Genomic DNA, 16524 nt, shown 5'->3' on the forward strand with positions numbered 1-16524 from the left:
GGGCAGCTTTGTTACATGTGTATTGGAGGGCTAAAAATCCATACACTCTATGAGGTAAAGGGTTAAAATATTTCTCCAGTCAGATACAAGGAAATACAGAACAACACGGGTCACAGATTAGACGCTGTTCTGCAGAACTTGTGTGTATTTACTTATTCACTGATCCAATAATTTGAAAGTTGTGAATTTCTAGTCATGAGCTTTCTTATTCAGAAAATTTGCATGTATGATCACAGCTTTTGCAAAGGTTCACTCTTACTTTTGTAATTCCATATAAGAACATGTAAATGACAGGATATAACTGAAAAATGATCGGAACAATGTAACATTTAACTTTAAATCTTGGTTTATATTTCCAAAAAGCAGCATATTTAAGGGTTATTGGTACTTCTAACCCAGCCTAACCTTAGCCATGTCCATTATAATAATGATTGTAAATGATCTTAATATACATGTAGAGGTAACTCAGGGTTTGACACCCATTTTCATTTGGTGAAAACACTTGGTTTACTTGCATCTTATACTTCAGACTGCATTACAATTCTCAAATTCTAATATCACAGAATTTCTCAAAATTAATCTTGGAAAATCTTGGAAATAAATTTAAAAATGCTGTTTGCAATAATATTTAGTTCAAAACCAAAATGGCATGCTAAAGGATTCAGTAAATTTTTTGAGTCCTAAATGGATTAGTCAGTGAACCTACTCAAATGGCAATAATATTTTGTATGTGAGCCACACTTCAACACCACTATATTTAAATCACTGAAAACGCTTGTGATATCTGATTATAATTCTTTAGTGCCAAGATTCATTTGAGAAAGCTGAAGATAGATGTTAAAACTGAGTGCAGGCAATAAAGATTATATTGTAATGCAAACAATATGCTACTAGCATTTAAATTAAATACACAAGACATCAACGAATAAGTAAATTTCAACTCAAATTCAGTGTGGAAGATTTAATATTTAAAATAAATTGTTCTGAAAATTTGAAATACTCCTTTTGTTATTTTTAGTCCTTTTTTTTTTTTTTAAGCAGCCTATTTTTTGTTTGTTGGTAGAGGTTGTTATCTCTGCACATAGAAAGTCTATTTTCAACTTGTCTAGAACAAGGAGGCAGTTTTGATATCAGCTGATAAAATATGGCTTCCCAGGCAGAGTTATTGCTTCCATAACAACCATGTTAAAGATCTATTTAACTTCTTCAATAGAATAGCTGAGCAAAATTTGATTAAAATTGGTAGGAACAATAAGTCTGCGATATTCTACCAGATTTGATTGTAGGGTGACTCCCTGGCAGCAGTGTGGTTTCCTTTCATAGCAACCAGGTGAAAACCTATTTTCAGCTTCTCCAGAACAGCTGAGTCACTTTTCATTAAATTTGGTATATGGGGTGAAACAATCAATGTATTGATGCATCAGTATTTTCTCCATATCAATACATGTACCATCTTGATACAAGAGGTGAAACATCATTATAAAACAATCCTTACCCTATACGTGTTACTTTAATCTTCATCAGTTGTGAATAAATATTCATTATTTTTGTTTTTGTTCTTTAAGTTGAGAATTCAGCTCTTGCAGGCATATGCATTCTGTCAGATGTTTTTTTTTTAATGTTGACAAAATTTGCTTGCTCTCTGTAAATTAACACAAGGTGACTAACTCTCATGGTTAAAAATCTGGCCCCACCCCACCAATTCCATGCTAATTATTTTAGTATGTTCAGCCACCAATAATGTATATTTACATAAAGATATTCCAGACTTCGTCATCTATGATTTCAGTACTGATCATTTAATAGCCACTTATATGTTGAGTTTTTCTCTGCATTGTATCTTGTCTTCATTGATTGAATTTGGATGCTACACTTCTAATGTGTCATGCAGTGATATTTGTTATATTCAATTCTCATTGGGGGGCCCGGAGTGGCCAAGTGGTCTAAAGCACTCTCTGTTAGGGATCACTGCCATCTCACCTCTGTCTGCTTAGGTACGAGTCTCGGATTCAGCCAATGTGGGTATATGAGAAAGTTTGCCAGTAGCTTCTCGTGGGTCATAGGTTCTTTCCGGGGTTTTCCAGGGTTCTTCCTCCACCATTAATACTGGCCGCCATGTGTAGCTATCGTGTGCTGAAAAATAGCGTTAAACCCTACAACAACAACAACAACAACAACAACAAATCAATTCTCATTGATGGTCATTGTTTGCTGAAGTCCATGGTAAAACAATGACCACTAATCAGAACTAAGTGTAGCTTACTCATTATGTGACATACTGGAAGACTAGGATACAAATAGATACAAAGTAATATATGAGCTTTATGTGAAGTCAGTTTTTAATAAACTGTGAAGTACTGAAGTTTAGAATGTCTACTTTTACATTTACATAATTAATCAGCAGATAACTGTGCTGACAGAATTAAACAAGGAAAAAAATATGGCACAGGATTAGTGATGGGGTGTATTCCAAACCACAGGAATTTTAGCCTCGTTAATTTGTAGAAGTTGATAATGTTTTGTCAGATAATTTCCTTTTTACTGGCAGAAACAAGTGTCTCTGGCCACAGCAGTTGTTTTGCTTTGGCAGTAAATGCAGTGTGATGGATTTGGTTGTTAGTCGTCTCCACTCCCACACTCAAACATGCTCAATAGAAGATTTTTCTTGCACAAGGAAATTAAAGTATTTCTTCAGTTTTGAAGATAACACCATCGTATCTTCCTAATTTGAGTTGAGGGCATGAAATAAGATGTTTTTAAAGTATTCTTTCAAACCAAAACAAAGAATGTGGTAACCATGTATCATGCATTTTTTTTAACAGATCAGCCTGAAATGGTCTGAAAGGTTGAATTAAATTCACTGTAAACTAGGTACTGTAGTCTGTCTGGAAGTGCATTTTTTTCTTTCTTATCCTGCCAATGATGAGAATGGCATATGAATAGTTAAGCCTGTGTCTGTAATCTGCATACTAGAATTACAACCAAGTGTATAATAAAATAGCACCACCCCACCACTAACAGATCTTCAAAAGATAAAAAAAACATGAAGTTGATATGTGCATCGATAATGTATCATATCATATACTGTGTGTCATCGATATATTGATATTGCATAGCAAGAATTGAATTAATGTTACTTCTTTGCAACCAGGTGGGAACATTTTCTTAATTCAGAATCACTGGGCCAGTTTTGATTAAATGTGTTAGGAATGATTTGTAGGGCTTGCTTTAAGAATATTGTCAAAGTTGGAACCTTTGGAACCCTAGCATTAGTGTGACTTACATGGCAAGCAGAGTGACAATCTAGTATGGTTAAGCTGATGTGGAGCTCTGCAGATCATGTAACAATTTGATAGGTGTGAACAGCCTTTTCAGTCATATGAAAGATGCCAATACAATATCTAGTTCTGCCAAAGTTGCACTAAAATTAAAAATAGTTAAACAAAATGTAAATACTGCTGATTTCACCTGGATAGCTGGATATTGTCCTGTCATGGGTGAATTTCAACCCACTTGTCTTATTATTACTACATGTGCCTTTTAGACCGCTGTATGCCAGGTGAGCAACATCAGGCCCACTTTTGCCTCCTTTTTTCTTTTTATTTTTCTCTTCATTCTCAGTTTCTCTGATTTGATTGCATACAGCAATTTGCATAATCAATGTGGTATCTCTGTGATTAGGGCTTGTAGTGGAAACAAGAACCCAGTCTAAATAGTGGCAACTACTCATTATTGATAAATGAAAAACAATCATTTGTTACAGTAGCAACCGCCCTTGGTCCACTTGTGTCCAAGAGTGCCTGATGCATCTAAATAAGCATTTAAAATGTTTCTAATAAAAGGTAGAAAAAGAGAATTAATACATTTCCAGGACAGTTAATTAGGACTCTCAAGCAGGCAGTCTATTTTGAGATTTTTTATTGCTTTGTGCATTCAAATGTTATTCAGTTTTTGTTCTGCTAGACAATTTGACTTTATTGACATCAATCAAGCTCTGAAAGGAGGAACAGAATAGGAAGGGTCTAGGTTTTCAGGTGTATTGCTGCATGTGGAATGGATACTTGTGTATTGACGTCATGCAGATTTCTTTCACCAATAATTATTCACCTAGCTCAAGTGCCAATATTTATGTTGTCAAGATGCTTGTTACTGCACAATAGTGAGGATAGAGTTCTAAAAACGTAAGCTGTGGACAGGATTCAGACATTGTGAAAAGTCTAAATAATGAAGTCTTGCTGATATAACTAAGTAGTAATATTTTTAAGTATGGTTGGATACTAGTAGAATCTAAACTGATTAATTCGTAAGTGAAATATTCTAAAATTGTATGTGTTGGAAATGGTGACCAGTTGGAAGTGTAAAGACCAGCCATGTGAACATCTTGTTATTGCTAGTTTTACTATAGGAGTATTATATCCAAATATTACCAATGGACTTCATACAAATTTAAAATGTAAACAACAGGTAAGTGGAAAACATATTCTGTGACTATTCCTAGAAAGATTTAATTTACAGAAGTTCCATTGTCTATATGCTCAATTTGAGTCGAGCTGCAAATAACAGACCCGGATCTGCTAGCACATTATTCAAATGGATTTAACTTAGTATATATGGTATTTCGTGGACAATGTTCAATCTATCCCGAAATTTCTCTCTTGGGAGACAAGCAACCTTAAAAGCTCACTGATACATGAGAACTCTTAAATTTGCTAATCATATGCCTGTAACATTTATAGCTGGTGTGTGATGTGTGACTTGGATTTTTAACGTAGCTGTTAACAATTTTTCAGTCATATCGTTACGATGTCTGCAGTTTGGCAGTTTATAGTAACGCCTAGTACTGGGGTAGCATGATGTCCCACCCAGTCACATTGTCCTGACACCAGGCCGACCAGTCCTAACACTAACCTCTTAATGCTGAGCGCCTAACAAGGCAGCTGTTAGTACTATTTTTGTAAGTCTTTGGTATGACTCGACTGCAGATAAATCCCACAACCTCCCACATCCAAGGCGAATGCTCTAACCACTAGGCCACTGTGCAGTCACATTTATAGCTGGTCACATGACCAGCTATTTCAAGTTTTTGTTGACCTTAACTGAAACTTAACAGCTTAGTACTGGTGGACATGTGCTGATTTTGAACAGATGAAATTTGTTGTAATAAGGCTGACTGGTTAGTCCACATCTTCACTAGCCAAGGTTCTGATACAAGAACCCTATCTACGCCTTGGTGTATCAAGCAGATATTTCTGTGCTTTGAGTCTGTGAATTTCATTGGATGCGGCAGCAAGCCACAACATCCAAAATGAAATTGTTCAAATTTGAACACTGTTCCTACATGGTCAAAGAGAGCACACAACTTAAATGTGCTGATAAATAAGAAATTTTCCAGTGCACAAATACATTTCACTCAAATACACCTGTAATGGCTTCCCTCTTGTATGTAGTCTTACTTTTGATGTTAAACTTACAAAGTGTCCATTTTAAGTCAATTGCCTCCACCATTTTTGACTGGTGAACAATGGACTGCTGTTACAAGCTGTTGGTTAGTTGGCATTACATACTGAGAGAGGCAACTCATAAAATCCAATAGGTGTCAAAGCACTAAAATATCTGTTGGATCTGCCAAGGTTTAGATAGGGTTATCATATTGGAACCTTGGCTAACAAAGATGGTTAGTCAACAAAAGGAAACTAATGCCATATGATTAGTGGTTTATTTGGGCTCTACTTGACAAAGTTGATGTAGCCTTGAAACAGTCACATTTGCTGTTTATTTGTCTATCCTAGGAAGTAAATATTGTTTTGCAAGTCAAATTCCATGTAATTAGTCTAAGTTGGACATGGGGTGTGTGTAAATTCTGTGGCCCTTTTTTCCTCTCGCATGTTAGAGTCACATATCTCTAATCCAGTCATTTCATCTACATTACTTTACGCTCAACAAATATGGAAAATTCTTAACTTGGATTTGAAGATTTTGCCAATATTTCTTAGTCTCAGAGTACTTCTGGCTACAAAAAACAATGTTAATTCTAGGCCTGTTCAGTCTGAGTTGTAATGGTAACAGTGTGAAAGCATCATTATGCAGCAAGACTTTGAGGGAAGTGTGTCTGGAATATGGTACAATCCTTGTACATCTTTATCATTTCAGAAAAAGAGGACAAGAAAATCTCTATTAAGAGTGTCATCCCTAGCAAACTTGCTTTCCCCCAAAGCCTCAAGGAAGTCATCAAATTTAAAGGTAATTATGTCAAATTATTCACCATTTCCTATAGATAAAACACCATAATATAGAGGGTGTTACATGAGTGTTGAGTTGAATCATATCTGACTTACAGTGAGCTGCATATTGTGTTACTCAATCAAGTTTAGTGGCATTGCAATATTTCAGTAATTTTTATAATGTAATTTTATGACATGGATAAAGCTGAACATAATATGATGCAAGTGTTTGCAATCCAAAATGACTTGTGAGAGACTTTCATATTATGGTTGAAGTTGGCTTAAATTATTATACCCCGAAAATGAATCATATTGAGTCATTTTGGTTTTTGAAATTAATCATTTTTGTGAACATGTTATGGAATATCATGCTGTGATTCTTAATTGAAAATTACACATAGATGATGTAAATACTGTAAATTCATTGTTTTCCCTGGGGTACCAGTTTCTGCAGGGCAACATTTCTAACTGACCTTCTTGACCAGCAAGGATGATCAGGAAAAATGGTCTCCAAAGACACATGTTTGTGCTTTTTCTCTGTGTAAAGATTATGTGGAATTGCATGTACAAAACATAGCTTTTTAGTTGTTCAGACTAGTTGGGTTAGGGAATTGTCCCCAGATATATACATTTTAATGGCTTTTGCCAGACATTTGTTCTTGATCTGTTTACTTATTACTGGTCTACATATTCATATTATCCTATTTCGTACACGATAATATTGGATATGGGGAGAGCCTAGTAATTTATTATAAAGAAGGGGTGCATTTAATATCCTTAGTAAATATTTGCCAAAATATTACATGAGACGTTGGCCTATCATAAAGCTTGGGCCTATCATGGGATAAATATGCTAGTACTTTTACTAGATTATTGGGTGATCATTAAAATTTTAGTAATAATCAATTAATTTGATTGTTTCTATGGCAGGATAACTATACAGAAAAAACAGTATAGATCAATATTATGCGCTGATTTGATACTTAATAATCATTATTAACTGTTGCTTCAGTAAGAAATTTTAAAATCCCAACAAATTCTCAAATTATCATGAAAAATACTTTGATCAGTAAACAAAATAAATCAATAAATCATTTGTTTTCTACATGATTCGGTGTCACATACTACAAAGAAGTAAACAAAATTGACATAGGTCTTAGTTTTGCATATGTACAACTATTGGCACAACTAATGTGCACCCATATCCTTAGTAAGCAAAACATTTCATTCTGCCATGGCTTATGTTAGGCAAACAAAACAATTATCATCTAAACATGTTTGAATAGCATTAAATGTGTCTCATCATTTATCATAAGGTGTGTATTGTGCTACATTTTGTATTGGAAGCATACACAGCCCTAATTGTTTCTTATAACATTATTTTTGAGCATGCAACATGAATATCAAAGGAAAAATTTGCGTCCCAAGCATTAAAGTCGTGTAAGACTTGTGATGTTATAAACTACATGTTGACATAAAATATGACATCATGATTTGAAATTTAATTTATTATTTTCATAAAAATATATTCAATAAAAAGAATTGAATTGATTAGAAGAAAATTGTTTGTAGAATCATAAATACAGCAAATAATTTATTTCATATAATGATCACAGTGTGAGAATTTGATATTTTCATCAATGAGGATGTTTGTTCTTGGGACAGCTCACATAATCTTTTCAATTCATTTCAATTCAATCTCTTAAAAGCGATCAATCAGCTTCAAGATTCCCAACTCTCCAGTTTTGTCAATTCGGAACACCAATAACTTGTCTCCATACAAGGCACCACAGCCGTCACCAGCCAAGCAGCGCATGACACGGACATGGAGTGATATGGTGATGACAGGTGCTGGCACCATGCCATCTGATATGAGTCACAACCAGATCAAACACCAAGAGGTAAGGTCAAACATATATGATATCTATGAAATTAAAACCAAAGAGTATATATCAGTATTTTTGCATTGTTAAATTTTAACAACTCACTAATTTTGGCAGTATTGGTTGTCCATTTTTCATGTTCTTTAAAGAAAATTGGAATAAAACTGCCCTTCAAATTAATAGGTTATTTAATGCTACTATTTATTCTCTTTGACTTTTGTCATTACTGCTTTTACAAAATGTTACTTTTCATTCAGTACTATATAAGTATATTTTCAATCACTGCTTGTTTTCCCTGTATTGAAGATGCCATGTATACTTACTTATAAGTCTGGTCCAACTGCAAACAATATAGATCCCTGATATGCCATTGCATAATATGCAGTCAGTTCAGGGTCTATGTTCTAGTGACTTTTCCAAGAAATTATGCAACAGCAGATCTGGGTCTTTGCACCTGAAGCCTACTTACATGCAAGTATGTACTGTATTTCAGTTTTTTTTTTCTTCGTCTAAGTACCAGCACATCTATTTGTCAGCAGATTTTATAATGCTGCCTTGAAGTACTATCATTGTAGTTTCCAATAGGAGTCAAAATATATATGGTAGTTATCAATATGCTCATACTAATGGTCCTACAATTTGAGCTGATATATATATATGTGTATATATCTCTATATATATATATATATATATATATATATATATATATATATATATATATATATATATATATATATATATATATATATATATATAGTATGGCAGTGGCCAGTACATTAGCTGATTCCCATGGTGCAAAAAGTTGAATATATTGGCATTCATGGGAAATATGTGGCAGATATGTTTCAGAATACAATGAAACTATTCAAAACTGAAACCTCTGGCTACCGGTATCCCCTTGAGACCAAAATTTAGTACTAAAATTTTTCCTTCTTTTAATATAATCATTTTCCCCCCAGTAAACCAAAGCCCTTCAACTTTGAATACGAAAACAAATTTTGTTTCCAAATTTCCATTTTACAGTTAAGAAAACCCCATGAAACCAAACCTCAATTCAAACTTGGAGATATATTTTAGCTGCTAAATTAGCTGACATGCCAAATTAGATTAATTATAGTTAGCATGTACCTGTGAGATGAAGAACATTGTTTGCTTGATTTTTAATTAAATATCAGGGCCTTATTAGCCTGTCATGTGGTTTTGCTTTTGATTGGTGTGGCTAAGATCATGCTGACAGTATTAGTGAACTTTGTAAACTGATCTCTTGGCTGGATGCTCTCCACTGATTCTCAAAAGCATGGTCAGAGATGATGCATAGTTTATTGAAGAAGTGATCTGAAGTTGCCTGCTTCAGTATTACTGCAGATGATAATAACATCAATGAAGATGATAATGGGGATGATATTCCCTTGGTTCATCTGGCTTATGAATTGCAACTGGACAATTTTGACAATGATGTTTTGGTTGAGGATAATTCCGAGGACTGAGAGAGTGTCACAGTGAGAGAAATCAGGTTGATGATGAAAGTAATGAATGTGATGATGAGAACATGTGTGATATGTCATACCCAGAACATTTATATCTTATACAGCAATTAAAAAACGATTGCTAAGGATGAGCATTAATTTGCTATGGCACAAGAAATGGAGTCATTAACACAAGCCACATTAGTTTAAAAAAAGATGTAAGAAAAAGAAAAAATGCGCTATGTTTTCTTCAAACCAGGTTCTTGAACTGCAAGTGTTATGAATTATACGGAGTATTAACATTATCTTTCATTTTTCTAATGGACTTTTAGTAAAAGTTATAAAAGTATTTCATTCCTCAAACGTTTCTTCTGACAAGGACTGTATTTGTGTATGGAACAACTATATTTATTCAGGTGACAGGAAGGGATTTTCAGAAGGAATTTATGTTGTTCAGCTGCTTCTTAATTAAATACATTTATTTTAAAAAAAGAAATAGTATTCTTAATTTTTTGCATGTTTACACACAAAGGCAGTGATGCTCTCATAACTCTCTCTCTCTCTCTCTCTAAGAAAAAAACTTTGTCACATCTCAGTAAACATAAATCATGTCACACACACACCATAAGGTCCAAGGTTTTTTTGTTTTTATGCATTTCACTGTATGTCAGTACGCACACAGAGGACAAAGACAGTTTAATTATGCATTAAGAAGATAGGTTTATGGCTAATAATGCATAAGGTAATTTTTAAAAGAAAACATCGTTGACAAGTATGCAAGGAGATACAGCTGATGTAGCATGTGGTTTTAGAGTCTTTACTGTAATAGGTATTGTTTGCACATGGCACTAAAATATAGTGTAATAAATCTACTCTTCTGATAATAGATTTTGTCTGATCTGGGAAAATGACTAGACAGGGTATTTTTGCTGTCTCAGTATGTTACAAATGAAATGATGGAAAGTAATCAGCAAAAAATATATAGATGGTCACCCTATAACAAGGCTATTGTCTGTGCCAGTTTGAATCTGGAAGCCTGATACCAATCACCTCTACATAGGAAAAAAAAGGTTTCTTATATACCATTGATTTTCTGCTTCTTTGTAAAAAGAACAAAGTTTCATAACAGCATATTGATTTTTTTTTTATAATTTTCTTTAGATAGTAATAGGTCTAATACTTTTATCATAAATTTTTTGCTGGAACAAAAAGACTTACAATTATTGCGCTAACATTAGTAAAGCCCTTTCTTATACATATGAAAAGACAAAGTCATTTTTGGGTGGCAAAAAGAATCAGAGATTTTGCATGGTCATTTGGCTTATAATAATAGTATTTTCAGCATTTGATCTTAATCCACTTATGATTGGTGGGTAAACATATGCGCGCGCGCACACACATACATGTGATAAGTGGGTCTATTGTTTCCTGTAGATATTGTGCTATAGATTGATAAATACAGTACTTGTTTGGTACTTAATAATTCTTATAGTCCTCTCTTTAAAATAAAATCCTGGACCCAGGTTTGCTCAGTGGTTAAAGTGTTTGGCTTGGGACTAGAAGTAAGTGGGTTCATTTCCCACCATTGATCAGCCTGATTAAGCTGCTGTGTCAGACATTTCACTTGCCTTGGCTCATTATGACCTTCAAAGTTTTGCTCAGACATAAAATGTAAAAAAATTAAACCTTTTTTTTAAAAAAAAAATTAAAAGTAAATCAGCTGAACTGCAGCAATGTGCTTCGTTATTAGTCTAGTTCAAATGACTTGCCTGTAGCTGAATCCAGTAATTTGTGGATTCCTGACTTATAAACTTTTCACTAACATTTGCTTCAATATAGACTACAGATTATATAATGAATTTAACAAATACAGGAAATAAATATAATACTCAACTGAGGTCTTTGTACTCTTCACATCCACTAGTTCTTAGTAGGATATCATTTAAACTTCCATTTTTGACAGACTTATAATTTTAGAGAGACTTCCATTTTTTGAACAGTAGTTTCAGAGTTAGATCACCATTGCAGTGATGGACATTAAATCTGTATGATATCTGCTCAACACTAGTTTGAGCTCTTATCGTAGCTTGCATGCAGGATCAACACTAAATCTTCAGGTTGAGGTTGAGAACACCAAAGGTAAGCTGCAGGATGAAAATATTGAACTCTTTCTAAATATCAGAAAATCAAAGAGAGAAAAAGAATTCATGAATGACAGTCATGTTGTTATATTGTCTCATGGTGTTCTAGTTCAAATACTAAAATGTGCTGCAGGTTTACAGTGAAGGAAACCATAGTAGTGTAATTTTATCTCTCTGCAGGCAATCTATGAACTGTATCAAGGCGAAGTTGACCTTATTGAAGATCTGAATATTGTCAAAAAGGTAGGTGTGTCATATTAAGTGGAGAAAGTATATCAGTGGGATAAAAATTATATTGCCACAGTAATTATATCACTTTTGGAACTACTTTCTTTTTCCATTTAGGAAGTATGTTTGTACTTATGTATTTCTATATATATGCCTATTTTATTTTTTCTTCTTTTCCTTTGTTCTCTGTCTGTCTGACTTATCCATCCTCTCGCCTATCAGAGTGAATAGATCCTTTAATGAACGCTCCGGTGACCTAGTGGTTAGAGCATCCGCTCCGGATGCGGGAGGTCATGGGTTTGAACCCCGGTCTAATCATATCAAAGACTTACTAGGCACTCAGCATTATGAGGTTGGTGTTAGGACTGGTCAGCCTGGTGTCAGGATAATGTGACTGGGTGGGAGATAATGCTACATGTCAGCGGCATGATGCTCCAGTGCTAGACATCGCTTTAAACTGCCACACTGCAGACATCATAGCATTATGACTGGAAAATTGTTAAAGCTATGTTAAAAATCTAAATCACACACACACACACACACACACACACACACAGATCCTTGCATGCTTGATTAGCCAAAAGCTAATTGAAGTACACACATACAATTTGGTAGGCACATTTGTATGCACATGTAGATGTCCTGATTAGATTTCATAACATTAGACCAAATAAAAAAGTATGCGTGGTTGCAGTTTCGCAAGTGACTTTTCTTTTTTATTCCTGCAGGCCTTACATTTGACTTTGGAGAGAGAACACATTTGGTCAAACAAAGAACATATGTTTTGGGAGAAATTTGTTACGAAATAATGTAACTATAATCAAAGATAATTACTTATTTTTTAGTTTGTGCTTCATTTAAATCTGTCTAGACCAAAAGCAAACAAAAAATTTGTCTCAACCTACCTACCCTCATTTGTCTTTTTTCAATGTAACCAGAACCATGCATTTATTATTTGACCTTTGAACAATTTTTTTGAATTTTTCAATATTGTAAACTATTTTGACTTTTTATGTAGCAATGGAGGCATACATGTTTTACAAGCAGATATAATTGACAGGATTAATGTATAATTAGTCTTGACTTATTATTATTATGGCTTTTTGGACTCAAATGGTATGGAACTTGCAAACCACAAAACACCATCACTAAATTAATATAAATTATAGGCATATTTTAAAGGCTTTAATGAAGAAAGTTTTTTTTTAACCATTTCATAAGGTTTCTGTGTTTAAAGGGGCCCAGAGTGGCCGAGTGGTCTAAAGCGCTGTCTGTTATGGATCACTGCCATTTCACCTCTGTCTGCGTGGGTTCGAGTCTCGAATTCGGCTAATGTGGATATGTGAGAAAGCTTGCCAGTAGCTTCTCGTGGGTCGGTGGTTCTTTCTGGGTTTTTCCCAGGTTCTTCCTCCACCATTAATACTGGCCGCCATGTATAGCCTATTGTGTGCTGAAAAATGGCGTTAAACCTACAACAACAACAACAACAACAACTGTGTTTAAAACTCTACACACAAGTTTTTTGTGAGTCAAATGGTCTTTTTAATAAAGGTACTGAAAATATGGTATTTGAGATTTAATAAATGTTAACCATAGTTTTTGGCATGCAAGTGGGTTTAATTGGAAAGTGTGATGTTTTCAACCTTTAAATTTTAGAGGTTCAAATCATAAACTTTCCTTAAATGTAAAATCTGTGTGAACTTCTGAAACAACTTTTAAAGTAAATTTCATAACTAAGATTATTTTTTTTGGCAACAAATTATATCAGTTTGCTTTACAACAAGTAGTTTTTGTATCTTGATACTTGATGTGGAAACCTTTCATCTTCAGACCTATAGAGATTCCATGCAGAAGCTGCAGCTGATGACAGATGGTGAATTGGAACAGATTTTTGGACCAATTGATTCACTGATACCAATTCATGATGGTAAGGATTTCTTTCTGTTTGACTTTCTATGTCTGTCTTTTACATGCCTAAGCATTGGACAAAGAAGACATTATTCCCCACTATGATTCAGCCATTATTGCATTCTTTAGAAATTTTTTGAACCAATTCAGTCATTACTTACTTAGAACAAATAACCTTTTGAAAACATTAACAGATGAATGATACTGACTTATAAACAGCTTAATAATTTAGCAGCTGAAAATCCAGTGTCTTAGAGGTTGCCATTTTTATTTCTGCTGTGTCACTGTATGCCCACTTATTGTTTAGTAAGATATCAAATAAAGTGAAATAAATAAATGGTATGAAATAGCATATTTTGAATGATATTTTTCACTTTCTTAAATGTATAAATTGTAATTTGATTGGTGGATTGAAAGTTCAGCAGAACATAACCTTTTCTCAATGTTCTTCCGATCTCCATCATGTTAGCTATCTCAGTTTTAATTAGGTTGGGGTTCTTTTGGTGTCCCACCATGAATGTGGTAGGAGCATATAATCATCTTATCATCTTGTCCATGCAGTTAGGTTTTGTACTGAGGTCAGTTTTCAGGCGCCATCTTGGGGCATTGGATCTGCATGAACACATATATTTAGCTTTTGTAGTTGTGATAATTGCTCTAAAAGCAAAAGAAGATGAAGTCTTTATATGCCCGTTTTAGAGCAAGCAATATTTGTAAAATTTTATTTATTTTTTTAAATGCTTTATCAATTTTCCATTTTAATATCTGTTTAGCTAATACCGCCATCATTTATAATCACAATGTCCCTATGGCTATGAATTTAAGTGGTTTTCAGTTTTCATTCAGGTACTGCTTAACGTTATGTTTAGTGCTATTAAGAAAGGCATTTTCTTTGTCAATCACTGCAACACATTTTGGCATGAAATCCACAAGGTACATTGGACTTACATGACTCTGAGATAAAAGTGCATGCATTTTCTTGCATAGTACACCTACGGCATTTAAAATGTCATTATTATACAGCCATTTGCAGTGGTCAGGTGGCCATGAATTGTTTGTGTTCATGATTTGTCACCATTGTAAATATGAATGATCTCTACTTTCAGACTTGGTAGAAAGATTACAATGTCAGAGACAGCCAGATGGCACAACACTTGAAGTGGGAAGACAAGTCTGTGAATGGGTAGATACGATTTTGTTATTTTACATAACTTAAACCTTTGCAATCATTTATTAATCTGGTGTTTTCTAAAATATGTCAGCACATTATTTATGTGTTAATTTAGAACACGGAAATATTTTGGTGGAAAATATTTCATTGTAAAATTTATTCTTCCAGTTAATCTAATCATTCTGTCATTTGAAAACATGCTGATGGAGATAAATCTAAAATATCATTTTTGGATTCTCTTGAAGGTATATAGAATGTCCTTCCCAAGCTTTAGTTTATTATGGATACAAAATAGCCATGGATGAAGATATTTATTCCTTTACTTTCAGATTCCCAAGCTGAAGGCTTATGTATCCTTCTGTGCCAATCAGGTGTTTGGCAAAGCTTTGTTAGATGAGAAGAAAAATGATCCTGATGTGGATGATTTCCTTCAAAGATGCCAGGAATCTCCATTCAGCAGAAAACTGGATCTGTGGGGGCTTCTAGGTATGTATACACGCCCATAACACTCTTGGAAATGACTCCTAGTGCTTTATATTTTATATATATTTTAATTCTGACACTTTATGTGCTGAAAGTTAAGTGAGAGATATATGCGTGTATATGTTAACATTCTACTGACAACATTTGCTTTTGGCACCATTTGCATCTTTCACTAATTTAGCACCAATTATGTGCACACCCTGTCAAATGTAAGTTCAGTAAAGTTACATATATTTTTTGAGCACTGCATAAATACAGGATGTACACATGTTTTCTCATGGGGGATGTGGATCATGGTTTACACACTTCTTTAATCTGGGCTGATTTGTGAATTAGCAGTTTAGCAGTTTGATTTTTAAAAATATTGATCAGGTGAAAAAATGCATTTGGCAAATTGTTTTGGTGAAAAATATTGTGAATGATTAGATACTAATAAGAATGCACAAATACTTTGAACCATGGTGTAACTATATTCCAGCTTGGAAAAAAATGAAATAGTTTTGCAAAATCAGTGGCAAAATTTTAGCAATTCCACATCTACACCACTGATGCTCTGCCGACATAAATCTTTTGTGAATTTAAAGAGTAATATAAAATTAAAAACTCCAAAGATATCCTTGGACAGAAATGATTATCCAAATCACAGGAAATTTCAGTTAAGATTTAGACTTATGAATACAGTAGAACCTGTGTTGAAAGACCTCCCTATGCCCCAGAATTACGGTTTCTCAGTACAGCTGATCTGTCATTACAAGCCATAACATTATATAGTATGTCTTTCTCTCATAACTGGCCTTTCAAGACATGTTTTGCTGTACTGTATAAGTGAGGTCTTGAGTTCAAGAAGTTATTAATAAGACAGATATACATACACTTACAGAGTTATAACTTACAGATTGGTAAGTTGACTTAAGGTATGCACATCCACATTGTTGAGGGATCATTGCTTTGATGTTAACTATTTAGGCTATTTCATGTTTAAAATATGTTCATTTTAGCAGCAGATGAGATCCTTGTATACTG

General features: G+C 34.0%; 1 protein-coding gene across 1 annotated transcript in view; it reads left to right on the forward strand.

The window, feature by feature from the left end:
- Nucleotides 1–16524, forward strand: part of LOC149788963 (rho guanine nucleotide exchange factor 3-like) — a 60291-nt gene that overhangs the window by 29001 nt on the left and 14766 nt on the right. Inside the window, exons 4-9 of the mRNA XM_089975112.1 lie at nt 6151–6240; nt 7931–8122; nt 11892–11954; nt 13770–13866; nt 14954–15030; nt 15348–15504. Coding sequence (XP_089831238.1) covers nt 6151–6240; nt 7931–8122; nt 11892–11954; nt 13770–13866; nt 14954–15030; nt 15348–15504 — 676 coding nt within the window. The remainder of the gene's footprint in view (nt 1–6150; nt 6241–7930; nt 8123–11891; nt 11955–13769; nt 13867–14953; nt 15031–15347; nt 15505–16524) is intronic.

The sequence above is a fragment of the Sinohyriopsis cumingii genome, chromosome 11, assembly GCF_028554795.1.
Source record: "Sinohyriopsis cumingii isolate HCF-2022 chromosome 11, ASM2855479v2, whole genome shotgun sequence".
Classification (NCBI taxonomy): Eukaryota; Metazoa; Mollusca; class Bivalvia; order Unionida; family Unionidae; genus Sinohyriopsis; species Sinohyriopsis cumingii.